At 47.6% G+C, this 12,137-nt stretch overlaps 1 protein-coding gene across 1 annotated transcript in view; it reads left to right on the forward strand.

Moving 5' to 3' along the window:
• Positions 1-11,611, forward strand: part of SH3BGRL (SH3 domain binding glutamate rich protein like) — a 30,047-nt gene extending 18,436 nt beyond the window's left edge. The window contains exons 2-4 of the mRNA XM_050310666.1: positions 3,836-4,021; positions 6,658-6,738; positions 9,542-11,611. Of these exons, the coding sequence (XP_050166623.1) occupies positions 3,836-4,021; positions 6,658-6,738; positions 9,542-9,574 (300 nt within the window). The 3' untranslated portion in view covers positions 9,575-11,611. The remainder of the gene's footprint in view (positions 1-3,835; positions 4,022-6,657; positions 6,739-9,541) is intronic.
• The last annotated feature ends 526 nt before the right edge of the window (positions 11,612-12,137 follow it).

The following is a 12,137-nucleotide window of genomic DNA, read 5'->3' on the forward strand; positions in this document are numbered from 1 at the left end:
CTTGTTCATAATTTGATACTCATTTTTATAATGTTCTCCCGTGCCCATGCTCCACTGAAAGCTTAATGTTTCTTGTTTGGCTTCTAACTGGAAAGGAAGAGAATCTGGATTCCCAATGGATTTTGTAGCAGAAGGTCACAGTGTGGGGCTGAGACTTCACTTAACCACAGTAATTTGCCATAAAACTATTTCTGTCTCTGGAATAGACAGTGAAAGCCAAACCAAAGAGAAAATGGATTTATTTGGTTAAATGCTCCTTTCGATATCACTTTGGGAACAGCAGCAAAAAGGATAATGCTTCCACTGGACGAGCAATTGTAGCTGTTTTTCTCCCAGGTGTGTTCAGGCCCAGAATCCAGGAGTGTGTTTCCGTTCCTGGGACGGGGGTAAAGGCACTTGTGAGCAAAACTGGCTTTCCCAAGGGTATCCTTGTTTCCCAAGCAGGGCAGTGGGGAGCTCCAGCACAGCAGAACTGACTTCTGCTCCCACCCCTTCTCCATTCCACCTCCCCCCTGGGATTCCCCCCATCTCCATCCATCCATTTTGCTCATTCCCATCCGCTCCTGCCTGCAGGCTCTTCCCTTCCTTACAGCTCTGTGCCCATCCCTATCCTTGATTTCTTTGTTCTGGTGCTCTTGAGTCTCCAGAGTCCTCGTGCCCCCCCAGTGCCTGTCCCGAGCCTCCAGACCCTGCTGTGCTCTGCAGTTCCTGGGCTGACTCTGAGCACGTTCCCAGCTCTCCTCTGGTGCTCTGGGCCCCGCACGAAGTGTCAGGAGCACTCGGAATAAACAAGGATTTTTGTGTTTGCCAACTGCAGGGAGCTGCAGTTTAAAGGCCAACATCCCTTCAGACATGACAGTTGTTTACGTAGGGCGAGGTGTGGGATCTGGAGAGGCGCTGGCCGGTGTCCAGGCCTGGTCAGGCAACCAAGAGAGGACTTCTGGGAAGCGAGGGCTGTGTGTTGACAGGCGCATCCTGAAGGAAGGCTCCTCGCTCCTTCCCAAACATGGGCAGCAGGAACCATCTCCCAGGCTGTCCTGAGGAGAACGTGCGCCCTTTCCAGTAAGACAAAACACCCTGAAGCGGCAGCAGACGTCTCTTGCTCTATTTTCAGCCTTTCCTTCCCCGTGGTATTCCACTGCCTGGGTTTATTGGAAGTTATCTAAATAAAATCCCATAAAATAACCCGATCTGGCAGCTCGGTGTCCGCTCTGCCCCATGGTTGGGGCCGTGTTTCTCTGGAGCATTTGGAGCTCTTGTGTAAGTGTTTGTCACCTTGTCTAAGGAACTGGGAGGACATCGCTGCTTAATATCCCAGCTTTTTTCCCCTCTGGCCAGAAAACTAGGATTCACACTAGTACTCCTCATGCATCAACACCAGCTCCTTGGTTTCCTGTAGAGCTCTTTGGGGATTTACCTCTCTTGCCCACAGATGGCCCGAGAGCGACACGGAGACCAAACTTCCATGTTTGCCTTCCAGCGGTGCCTCTCCTCGTGGAAAAAATACATTTCCAGCTTTGCCAGCTCTTCAAAAACAAGCAGAGAGGGTTGTGATGGCCCTTTGGAGCCACAGTCCTGACTTTGGGATCTGGTGGTGCTACCTGGAGCTGAAAAAACAACCCAGAGACTGTCCTAGTGTGAGGTGCTGCATGAGGAGGTGTGGGTGGCTGGCAGGCAATCCAAGAGTCAACAGGATTAAAAAAATAAAGGCACTTCTCAGGAGATCAGAATGCTGATTACTATCCAACTTAGAGCTCATGTTTTTCGCTGCAGAGTGTATAGTTTAATAGTAGATTAGGTAAAAAGTTGGTCTTCTTTAATTTCTTAATAATCCTGGGACATCTCAAAACGTGTTCTCATTAAAGCAGCAGATTTTGGATAAGTTAAGGGACTGAAGACTGTAGAAAATTAGTTGGATCTGTAATTTAGACGTTGTAGGAAATGCTTAATTAAAATCTGATGGGCTCAGGGAAAAAAAATTCCATTTGTTTGCCAGGTCACCCTGGCAGAGGAGTTTACAATTCCAAAGACCTTTCCCTTATTTTAGCCCTACAGAACAGTTCCCGAAGGAAGTGCTTGCTCTTTTTCCCCTCTGAGCTGCAGGAGAAAAGCTTCCCCTTCTCCTCCCTCCTGCTGTTGTTAAAGGCAGGGGGAGAAACCTCTTACCCTCAGGGCTGAGCCTGCTCAGAAATGTTCTTCTCTGCAGCCTCCCCATGAATTATTTCCTGGGGCGGTATTAATTCCTCCAGCTTTATTTATTTTTAGCCATGATGAAAATTAGCAACATCCTCCTGTTTGAGGGTGCTCGCACATGGAGCCCAGCGGCTCCTGTGCCAGTGTGTGAGGAGGAGGAATTACACCTTGGCTTTGCAGCCCTGGGCAGGCAGTTCCCTGCTGGAGCTGGGGCACCTCTTCCTCCTTGGGAGAGCAGGATCGGTGCCTTTGTGCTACACCAAGGTCTAGTTGAGCCTGGCCATGGATAGAGCATCTAAAGACGCATCTAAAGACTTCAGGGGATGCCTGAAGATTCCCTCTTTGGATTTGCCGGGCGCTGCTCCCCAGCCCACCCCCTTCCAGGGCAGCGCTTTCCCCCTCTCCCTCCTCATCCCCTCACCGCTCCCGATCCGGATGGGTGCTATGGATCCGGATGGGTGCTGTGGGTGCAGATGAGTGCCGTGGGTCCGGATGGGTGCCGTGGGTGCAGGTGGGTGCCGTGGGTGTGGGGCTGTGGAGCCGGGGCTCAGGCTCCATATTTGGCTCCGGGCTGGCTGTGCCCTGACCCCGGTGCTGCTCTGTGTTTTCCCGTGGCCGTATATGGAGCGGCTGCTCCGGGAGCTGGGGCTGACCTGAATTAGCACCAGTGCAACATCTGCATGAAACGCGGCTCCTGCGGCTCGCAGCTCATTATGTTAAAGACAGGCCTTGGACTGGCTTTGGAGTAAAGGGAGTAATTTGAAGAGAAGGAATTTCCCATGAAATCCCTTTTTTTTTTAATTGTTTGCCAGGATGTGCATGGTTATAATTTCCTTTATGGTGGTAAAGTCATGCAGAGGGAGAGCAGAACATAAGCAGAACATCTCTGTGTAGGGAAGTCGGTAATTCAGAATGACAGTAACAAAACCCACCTTCCCTGTGCAAAGCCAGCACAGTGTTTGCTGCACAGATCATGCTTTTCCTTGGATGCTGTGTGAGTGCACAAGGACAGGCAGCATCAGGTGTGGGACCTCAGTCAGCCTCCCTGACACCAGTGGGAATGGGGGATGAGGGATCACAGCTTTCCAGAGACCGTACCTGCCTCTGCTGACACCCAGAACACAGTGCAAGAGGGATTTTTTTTTGGAAAGAAACATAAGCCAAAATTGCTTTAGGATCTTACAGTTAATGGACTCTGTGAGATTTCTGTCCTGGCACCAAGGTGGATAAAAACCTGAACTCTGAGATGGGGATTCAGCCTGTGCTGAAGGAAACAGGTTGTACCTCAAATGTGCCTCAGCAAACTCCACTGCACCTGAACAATATTGTCCCGAGTCAGCTGCAAAGCCCGGCCAGCACAGCCTCTGCAGGGCCCTGCTCACCCCTCTGCTTTTGGGGGGCACTTTTAGGGTTCACAGAGGGACAGAGTCTTAGGCTTCAGCCTGTTCAGTTATGTAGGAGCCAAGTCAAAGCTCAGATCTGACTCTTTAGAGATACTTTTGGATTCTAAGAATTCTCTTACCACTTCCATTGTCAGCCTGTTTCGCACCCCCTGGCTTCTGTATCGAACCCTGCAACTGCAGGAAAGACAGTTTGACTGATCTTGTTTGCCTTGTCTCCTCCCCTCCCCCTTTTGTGACAGATTAAAAAGCAGCAACAAGATGTGTTAGGCTTCCTGGAGGCCAACAAGATCGAATTTGAGGAAAAGGATATCGCTGCCAACGAGGAGAATCGGAAATGGATGCGCGAGAACGTCCCCGAGGACAGTCGGCCCGCGAGCGGGAACCCCCTGCCCCCCCGGCTCTTCAACGACAGCCGCTACCTCGGGGTGAGGCTGCAGGGCCCCCTGCCCCATCCCACCCCTCTTCCTCACTGTCTCCCTGTCCCCATCCCACCCCTCTTCCTCACTGCCACAGCCTGTGCTTCGCTGCTGTGACCAGCAAGGCAGGGCTTGGCCAGCTGTACCCCCGGGAAAGGTGTGGAAGGTGTCAGATGTTTCCCCTCCTCTCAGGCTTTTTAATAATAATTGATTCTTGAATATTCCAGTTCTACCATAAGAGGGGTTAAAATTTGGATCTCCTGTTCAGATCCCACCTTGCAGTGTATATATAATTTTTTTTTTCTTGTGGGTTTTTTCCCCATCCTGCAGCTCTGAAAGTTCAGAGGTTTTTTTAATTCTCATGATTGTGAACTAACACCTCACAGAAACTGGCCCTGTTGCACCACCCTTGCATTCTATGGCAGTTCAGAGATCTGTTCTGCCCGGGTGCAGATCCCAGATCATTTAAAGTCATGTCTGCCATGATAATAAATCAGTTTTCTTCTTGGGATCAGCTCTGTGTGCTGCTGGCAAAAAGGAGGGCTGCTGTGGTCCACTTACTGCAGTGCCTTGGACAGATTAAAACTCGTGTTGCAAACACAAATCCTACTGGTAATTATTTTAATGCTTGATCAAAAGTAAGTTGCCCTGCAGTACTTGTACTCACCAGGCCATGCTTGAATGATTATTAGATTAACTGTTAGTTTTATTTTTAAAACTTAATATGCTCTGAACAGAGCTCACAGTGTGCATTCCTCTGGCCCTTTTGAAGTCTGGTTCTGACCTGCAAAGTCTGTAAAGTCAGAACCTGCCAGTGCTGGACCTTTGTAAGGAGATTCTGTGGCTACTAAAAGCAATTACTCTCAATTGTGTCAGGAATTTTTCTTGCTTGTAATAGAAGCAGAACTTGAAACAATATCTACAGCGAGCTATTGTACCACTCAGCTCTCAAAATTTACTGACTGTGGTTGTGACATGGAAAAAGGTTGTTTTGGAATGACAAAGGTGAGGCCAAATGTCAGCACAGATTCTTCTCATGCACCCCCACTGCACCCCAAGAGAGTTCTGAATACAGGAATTTTGGGGAGGGCTACAGGTACTTCACACCAGTTCTTGCTGTGGGTTTATGTCATCCACAAAATTTTGCTTAATGTCACTTTGAACTTCTGAAGTTCAGTCAGTTTGTGTTGCTGAATCCGAGTTGCTCCAGTTCAGCTTCCAGGAAGGTAAAAGTTAATTCTGTGCCCAGAATTTGAACCTCTTTCTGTCTTTATCTGATGCCTCTCAAGCATGAACTTCCCCGTTTGTTCCATCTGATGCAGCACAACTGGCAGAGGAAAGAGCAAATTGACTTTCCTGGCCCGAGCACAGCAGAGAGGCTGGGACTGGGGATGCTGTGCAGGCTGGCAGGAGCCCCGCTCCTCGCTCCCAGGAATTCCTTTCCTGGGAGCTGCAGTGGTGCAGGCTGAAGGACTGTGCACCAGCAAGATAAACAAGCCCTTTGTTATCAAGCAGCCCCAGTCCTGTTGACGGGAGGGCTTCAGGGAGGATTTTCCATAATCATCCACATTTTTATCAAACTGGTACCCAAATGCTGCGTGTGCAAATGGAGCAATAATTTGCCATCCCTGATCTCCAGGCAGCTGGAATCCTCTGCTCCCTGTACTTTGTTCTGTTCCAGCTGCAGCAGCCTCTCCTTAGAGCTGTCTCTCTCTGCAGTCTGCAAAGAGCAGTTGCTGTTCCTTAGGCTGCTCCCTACGAGCCAGCCAGGAATCCAGAGCAGTTTGTGCTAAACAGCAGCTCTAACAGACCGAGACTGAGATGCTGCCTCGCCTTGGGCTCCCCAGCCAGGAGTCCTGCATCCAAATTCCATTCCCAGGAAAGCTGGAGGAGGCTGGTGCTGTGCTGCAGTTCAAAAGGGAGAGCAGGGAAGTCACAGGAGAGATGTGTGCTGAGTTCAGAAGTCAGAGTGAGGGAATTCTGTGGTAACTCAGACAGCACTGGGCTTGCACAAACCTCCTGGGTTCCCTTGGTTGGGGTTTGGTATTTGTTCTTTTGTTTAATTGTCCTGTGTGTGTGTTTAGCACACCTGTAGTGCCCTGTGGGTACAAGGAACAGTGCCACCCCTTTGCCTTCACTTGCACAGACCAATCCTGAGTGGGAAACATGATGGGAAAGGTGTACTCTGAGTGTAAAGGTTTCACTTGAACTTCTAACAGGTTTAAGAGCTGGAGTCCCCAGCTGCACAGTTTCCATCATTAATCAGGAATTAGCAATGACATCTGGGGACAGCAGTGGTTGTGATGACAAGGTCCAGGCTCAGCCTCTCCTGCAGGAGGGACATCCACACCAGGCCCAGTCACAACTGCCTTGGTGTGGAGTCTGTCCCTCTGGGAAAGGCTGGAGCACCTCACAGCGACATCTTATTGGGACAGAGAGTGAAATTCCCAGCTTGTCCCTTCCCACCAGAGCAGTTGGTGTGGTGTTGGTGCCAGTGACACTTACCTGAGGTGACACTGCCTTTGTCATTCGGTCACACAAAGCAGTTTGCTTGGTGAGAGTTGGGTGACACCCCAAGCTGAGCTGAGATCATTTCTGACAGTTCATCCCTGTGTCTTTATCCCCTCCCTGGCTCCCCCGTGCAGGACTACGAGGCTTTCTTCGAGGCGCGGGAGAACAACGCGGTTTATGCGTTTTTAGGCTTGACTGCACCCCCTGGTTCAAAGGTAGGTGAACCTCCTGGTGAGCCCCAACCTGTATCTCAGACCTTGTTCTTCTCTGCTCATAGTGGGGTGTGCTGTGGTTGCCCCAGTCAACCTGTGAGATACTCGGTCTCCAGAGGTTTTCAGGCTTCAGCTTCAGAAGACGAGTTAATATTTGCAGTGAGGAATGCATGAGAAATCTAGACGAAAAAAACTGCCACAAAATCAAAGAATGTTTTCAGTTCAGTGAAAAAATTTAATTCATGTGAAATTTTGATGAGATTTTTGTACTAGAAAATCCCTGGAAACCAGAGTCACTGTTTCTGAAATAACATGGTCTCGCTTCAGAGTATTTTTTCCTCCAGCTTGTTATCCAAGGCTTGTTTTCCTCTGCCAATTACAAACTGGGCTGCTGCTTTGCAAATGCAATGGGCTGGAATTCTCCTTTTGATTTTGATAGGATAGGACAAGCCTGCTTTATACGTTTCACTTGACAGCAGCAGGATCCTCCAGGTCACTTCCAGCGTTCTTGTTCCATTGGATAAACACGCCGCTTCCTTTCAGCTCTACTCAAGTACGAGTCGAAGGTCGTGCTGTGCACATCACCAAGAGACCTAATTTTAAGGGTGGATGGTGACCCATCAGCAGTGAGACCTGCAGGTTGTGGGCCAGACTGAAGGCAGTTTTGGGAGCCAAACTAATTTCCAGCAGTAGCTCTGCTGATGGGAATGGTGCGAGGAGGAAAAGCTGCCTCGTGCGGAGAGCAAAGCCTGGGTGGGATCTGTGCCCCAGCGTCACACACTGCCCGCTGCACACAGGGCCACAGTCCTGGGAATCTCAGGGAAGTTCCTTGGAGCAGCTGCACAGCAGAGGTGCAGGATGGAGCCAAGGAGGGAGGAAGCAGACTGTGGGATGCAGGGAAGCTTGTGCCCTACCCCTGGGAAGTGCAGCAGGACCGGAGAGCAGCTGCTGCCATAACAAATCAGGTCACCTGTCTCCATAAGGTGCGTGAGCAGCGCTGCTCCCCAGCTCTGCTGGCTGGCAGAGCACACAGCAGGGTGGCAGTGCTCTGACTCTGTCCTAAGGGATGCTCCAATTCTGCCCTCACCTAAGGAAAAGGTGAATTTTAAACAGGAGGAATAGAACACACTTGTGCTCTGCTGAATTTCTGTCTAGCGCTGGGCTGAGGATGATAAACAACCTTTGCAGAACTGACCTTGTACCCCCTGCATCCTGCTCTTGGGCTGACTTTGGGAACCCCTCCCACAATTAGGATGTACACTCAAACTGATTTCCTGCTGCTGAGGAGGAGACAAGGATGTGTAGGTGCTGCAACTGGAATTTACAGTGTAGCTGGGTGAAGCTTGGCTGCAACACTGTAGGGAATGGCATTGCATCTGCATAAAATGGAAGGAGTCTGGGAGCAGCCTGTGTGTGATTGGAAGGAGGGTCTTGGCAGGAAACCTCCATTCAATGCCATTGTGAGATATCTGGGAAGTTAGTTGACTCTGAACACAAAGGTTTCATATAAATGCTAAATAGAAATGGCTCAGAAGTGAGCATGGAAAATCCAAGTAACTGTTTTCTGAGCCCTAGTGATTTGGTTTGTGCTTTGGGCACTGAGAGTCCAATTGGATCTACAAACCCTGGGAAAGGCTGGCATTTAATTGATCTTAAATATCCTTTTTTTGATTTTAAAGGGAGAGGAATTTGTGAATTAAAGGCCGTGCTCAATTATTTCTTTATTAAGAATTTAAGGACTGAGAGGATGCTCAGTGAGGGGCCTTGAGGGAGAAATAAAGTAGAGTATGAGAGAGGGACAGTGTCAAAGCTGGAAAGCTGAGCCTCTCCCAGGTAATGTGCAGGACCACACCCAAGGAAATGGAAGTTTGACCTTCAAGAAAAATAGATCAGCAGGTTCTTTGAGTTACTTGTACCCACCTTCCTGCCTGTTCTGAAAAGAATTCCTTTGTCTTGCAAAAAAAAACAGAGCAAGGTGTCACTATTGCAGTGCCCAGGATGGGTAATGGAGCTGTTACAAAGCCTAGGGAACTGATCCTCTTTCTCACCATTCAAAGAACCACTTGTCTTTCAGAAAGTATCAAACACCCTTGCTTTTTTCCAGGCTGTGTAGTTCTTTTTGATCTTCCCCATATTCTTCACCTGCCTTTTGTGCCCCAGAGGCACAGGGTGTCCCTGCAGGAGCAGGGGGTGCCCGATGCCATCCCGATGCGCGGCCAGCGGAGCAGGGCACGCTCCTGGAGCGCTCCCACAGCCCCAGTTCAAAGGCAGGATGAGGGCAGGCAGCCAGGAAAACCACAGTGATCCACCACCTCCAGGGTAAGGGAGATCTGCATGGGACTTCCTACAGACTGGGCTCACCCGCTGGGTCCCCTCTCTTGAAAATCTCATGGACTTCTTGGAAATGGTTTGTTTAGCTCATGGTAACAATGGTATTGTTGAGTTTGTTAGTTCAGGGCAGTCACAAAAGCAAACAGCTCCATTACATAAAGGTTGAGTTTGGCAGATGTTGAACTTTGTCCTTGCAAATAAACCAGGCTGAGGGCACTGGGACTGCAATTCTCTCTGTAGGCCGTGTTGCAGCTAATAGGTCATTAAATTAATCTGCAGTCAAAAGTACACTTGGAGAAACCATCCAGAAGGAAATTCCTTTTGTATTTCCCCTGTTGCCATTCCGTTCCTGTTTGTGATCACTTAAAAAAGGCTGAAAGACACCTGAAAAATGCAGGTTATTGTTTTATAATGTTCCTTCTGAACACACCGAGAAAGTCCTAATAATACATGTAATTCTCTTTTGCTGTTTCAGGAAGCTGAAGCACTGGCCAAGCAGCAAGCGTGAATTTCAACTGCCTTAAATGTCTGTAAAGGGAATTTCCACAGCTTTTTATAAAATAGTCCAACTGTCTCTGCTTCAAGAAATGTAGATGTGATTTCTAACATTGATTGGTGCTTGCAGCATTCACTGTACGTAACCCAAACCGAACACAAGTGGAGATGGGAACTCGAGGTGGGGAACAGGAGTGGGTTGGGATGGGTTGGAGGCTGAGGAAGCCCAAGCAATCAGACATGAATGATTTCAGTTAGTTTAAACTGTCCTGGCAATTCGTCCGTTTTGTGGAAACTTAAAGAAACTATTTTAGTACTAAAAATGCAGGTGGGTTTTACCCAGAGATCCAACTATTTAAACAGCATCTAAAACCTCGTCAGATACTAATTCAGTGCCTGAGTTGCCTCAAAATTGTTACTGAATTACACAGTAATTTTTCAGTGTCTTTCCCGGTTTCAGATGGAGTTGTAGGTGGTACTGTGTAGTGTAACCATTGTAGTTGCTTTGGAAAGTTGTGTTTGTTCTTTTGTAGAATGGATATTTAAGAGTTGCATTGTTACACGCTGTACAGATGATACAAACCCAACAAAGCCGTGCATTTCTCATTGAAGTGATCCGTGTGGGCTCCTTTACCAAAAAGGGATGTGGGCCGTGGGCACAAGTCCCTCACAGCTGCCTAAGCACGAGCGATGACACGTCTGGGGGCAAGACTCAATGTTGCAAACAAGCCAAAACGGCCAGAAATGGCATTTCCTTACCTGTGTAAGGTTGAGAGCCTTTAATGTATTTCTCTAAAAAAATACCAGTTCACACTGCTTAGAGCATTTAACATCTCACTGCATGTTCCAGTAGCCATTAGGTTCATATAGTATTTTTTCAAACGAGGAAATAAATGTTTGAATAGGAAAAACTATTATAATTAAGGAAGACTTTTTTTTTTTTTTTAAGGTTTAAAAACTTTTTTTCTCCACTGTTATTGCCATATCACAAAGCTATTACAGGAGTTGCAGACCTGTCAAAAGTGTCTTGTACTGGTGGATTTACCACGTGCAATATTAACCTGTGCGTTCTCCCAGAGGCTCAGGAGGGAGCCTGTTATTCCTGGCCATATTTTAATTCCTGATTTATCTTTTTTGGGAGCCTGGGAGGCAGTTTGAAGCTTGTGCTTACAAAAGCACCCCAGTATCATAAGGCAGAGGAATGGAGGGATTTTGCCTTACCTTAAAGAAAATACACCCAATTGTGCTTTTTTATTAACAGGCTTTCTCAGGAATTACTGAAATCCTGTGAAATTTAAGACCTCTTGGAAATAAAAGTTTGGTTACATTTTAAATCCAGCATCAGATTTTTCTTGTTTACTATGATTTCATCTTTCTGAACGAGGCGATTTTTCTTTCTTAATATTGGCTTAGACTTTCTCTATGACTAAACTCCTGCTCAGATTTTTGGGAACTGTGGAATACTAAGTAAGTGGGATTTGCCACACGAGTCCCTGTACCCACACCAGCTTGCTGTGTTTTTCCTGTGCAAGTTTGGTGAATTGCAGCCATTATTTTGGAGAAGCTGTAATTAAAACTCGCTGCCAAATTCTGTCAGTTCAGCGACCCAAAACGTTCGGAAACGAGGTCAAATCTCTGTCTCAATGGTCAAGAAAGTTTAAGAAAGCAAAGTCACTCCCCTCATCTGTCCCCCCCCCCGCCATATGGGAGCGTTCAAACTGTATCAGCATTCCTAAGCCAGCTCTGGGAGCCAGGCTGAATTATTCCTTTGTCTGGGGAACAAGGCACCAACACAAACTGAAAATACCGAAAATCTCTTTGTGGTGTGTGTAAAACTTGAGTTTTTTGATGCAGATCTCTCGCATGACTTTAGGAGTGCCAGGAATCTGTTACCTCTGTGCTGTAGTTCTGTTTCCATGGGTGCAAGAACTGAATTTGTTCCTTTCTTTCTTATTTTTTCCTCTGTAGAGGGCAGGCATTGAGGTTTTAAGCTGTATATTAACCATTCCTGTATCATTCCAATAAAATTGTTTTAGAAAGCTTTCTCACACCATCGGCTTGTTTGCATGTTTTGTTCACGGTTGGAAGTTTTAGGTTGGAAGAAGAGGAGTTTTCAGATGAAAATCGTGCCTTTTAAAAGCTCAGAATTCATACAAGGTGAACATCATTAATCCTCTGCTGCTGTGGGTGAATCTGCTGGCTTGGATCTCTCATCTGTTGCATCTAATGGGGTTTAATGACTAAATGGGATTTAATTTCAGATACACCTCCCCAAAATTGTCTGTAAGGTTTGAGGTTTTTCCATTATTAACTCATTTCCCAAGGCAGGCACAAGTTGGAAGCAGCCGAGGCAGCAGCTGCATCCCAAGCCCAGAGAGCTCTCCCAACCCTCTCCCTGCTCTTTTACAAACTGTAATTAATTAGCTTTATGCTGCCCACAGCAGGGAACTGTGGTATTTAATATTTGTGTTGCCACAGAGCAGTGCAGGAAAAATTTAAAACTCTTATTTTTACCTTCCCTGCTTGCCTGGTACATCAGCAGGTTCCTCCTTGGCTGGACGTGCCCAAGTTTTGCG

Source organism: Myiozetetes cayanensis, unplaced genomic scaffold, assembly GCF_022539395.1.
Source record: "Myiozetetes cayanensis isolate MyiCay16 unplaced genomic scaffold, myiCay2020 scf15, whole genome shotgun sequence".
Lineage (NCBI taxonomy): Eukaryota > Metazoa > Chordata > Aves > Passeriformes > Tyrannidae > Myiozetetes > Myiozetetes cayanensis.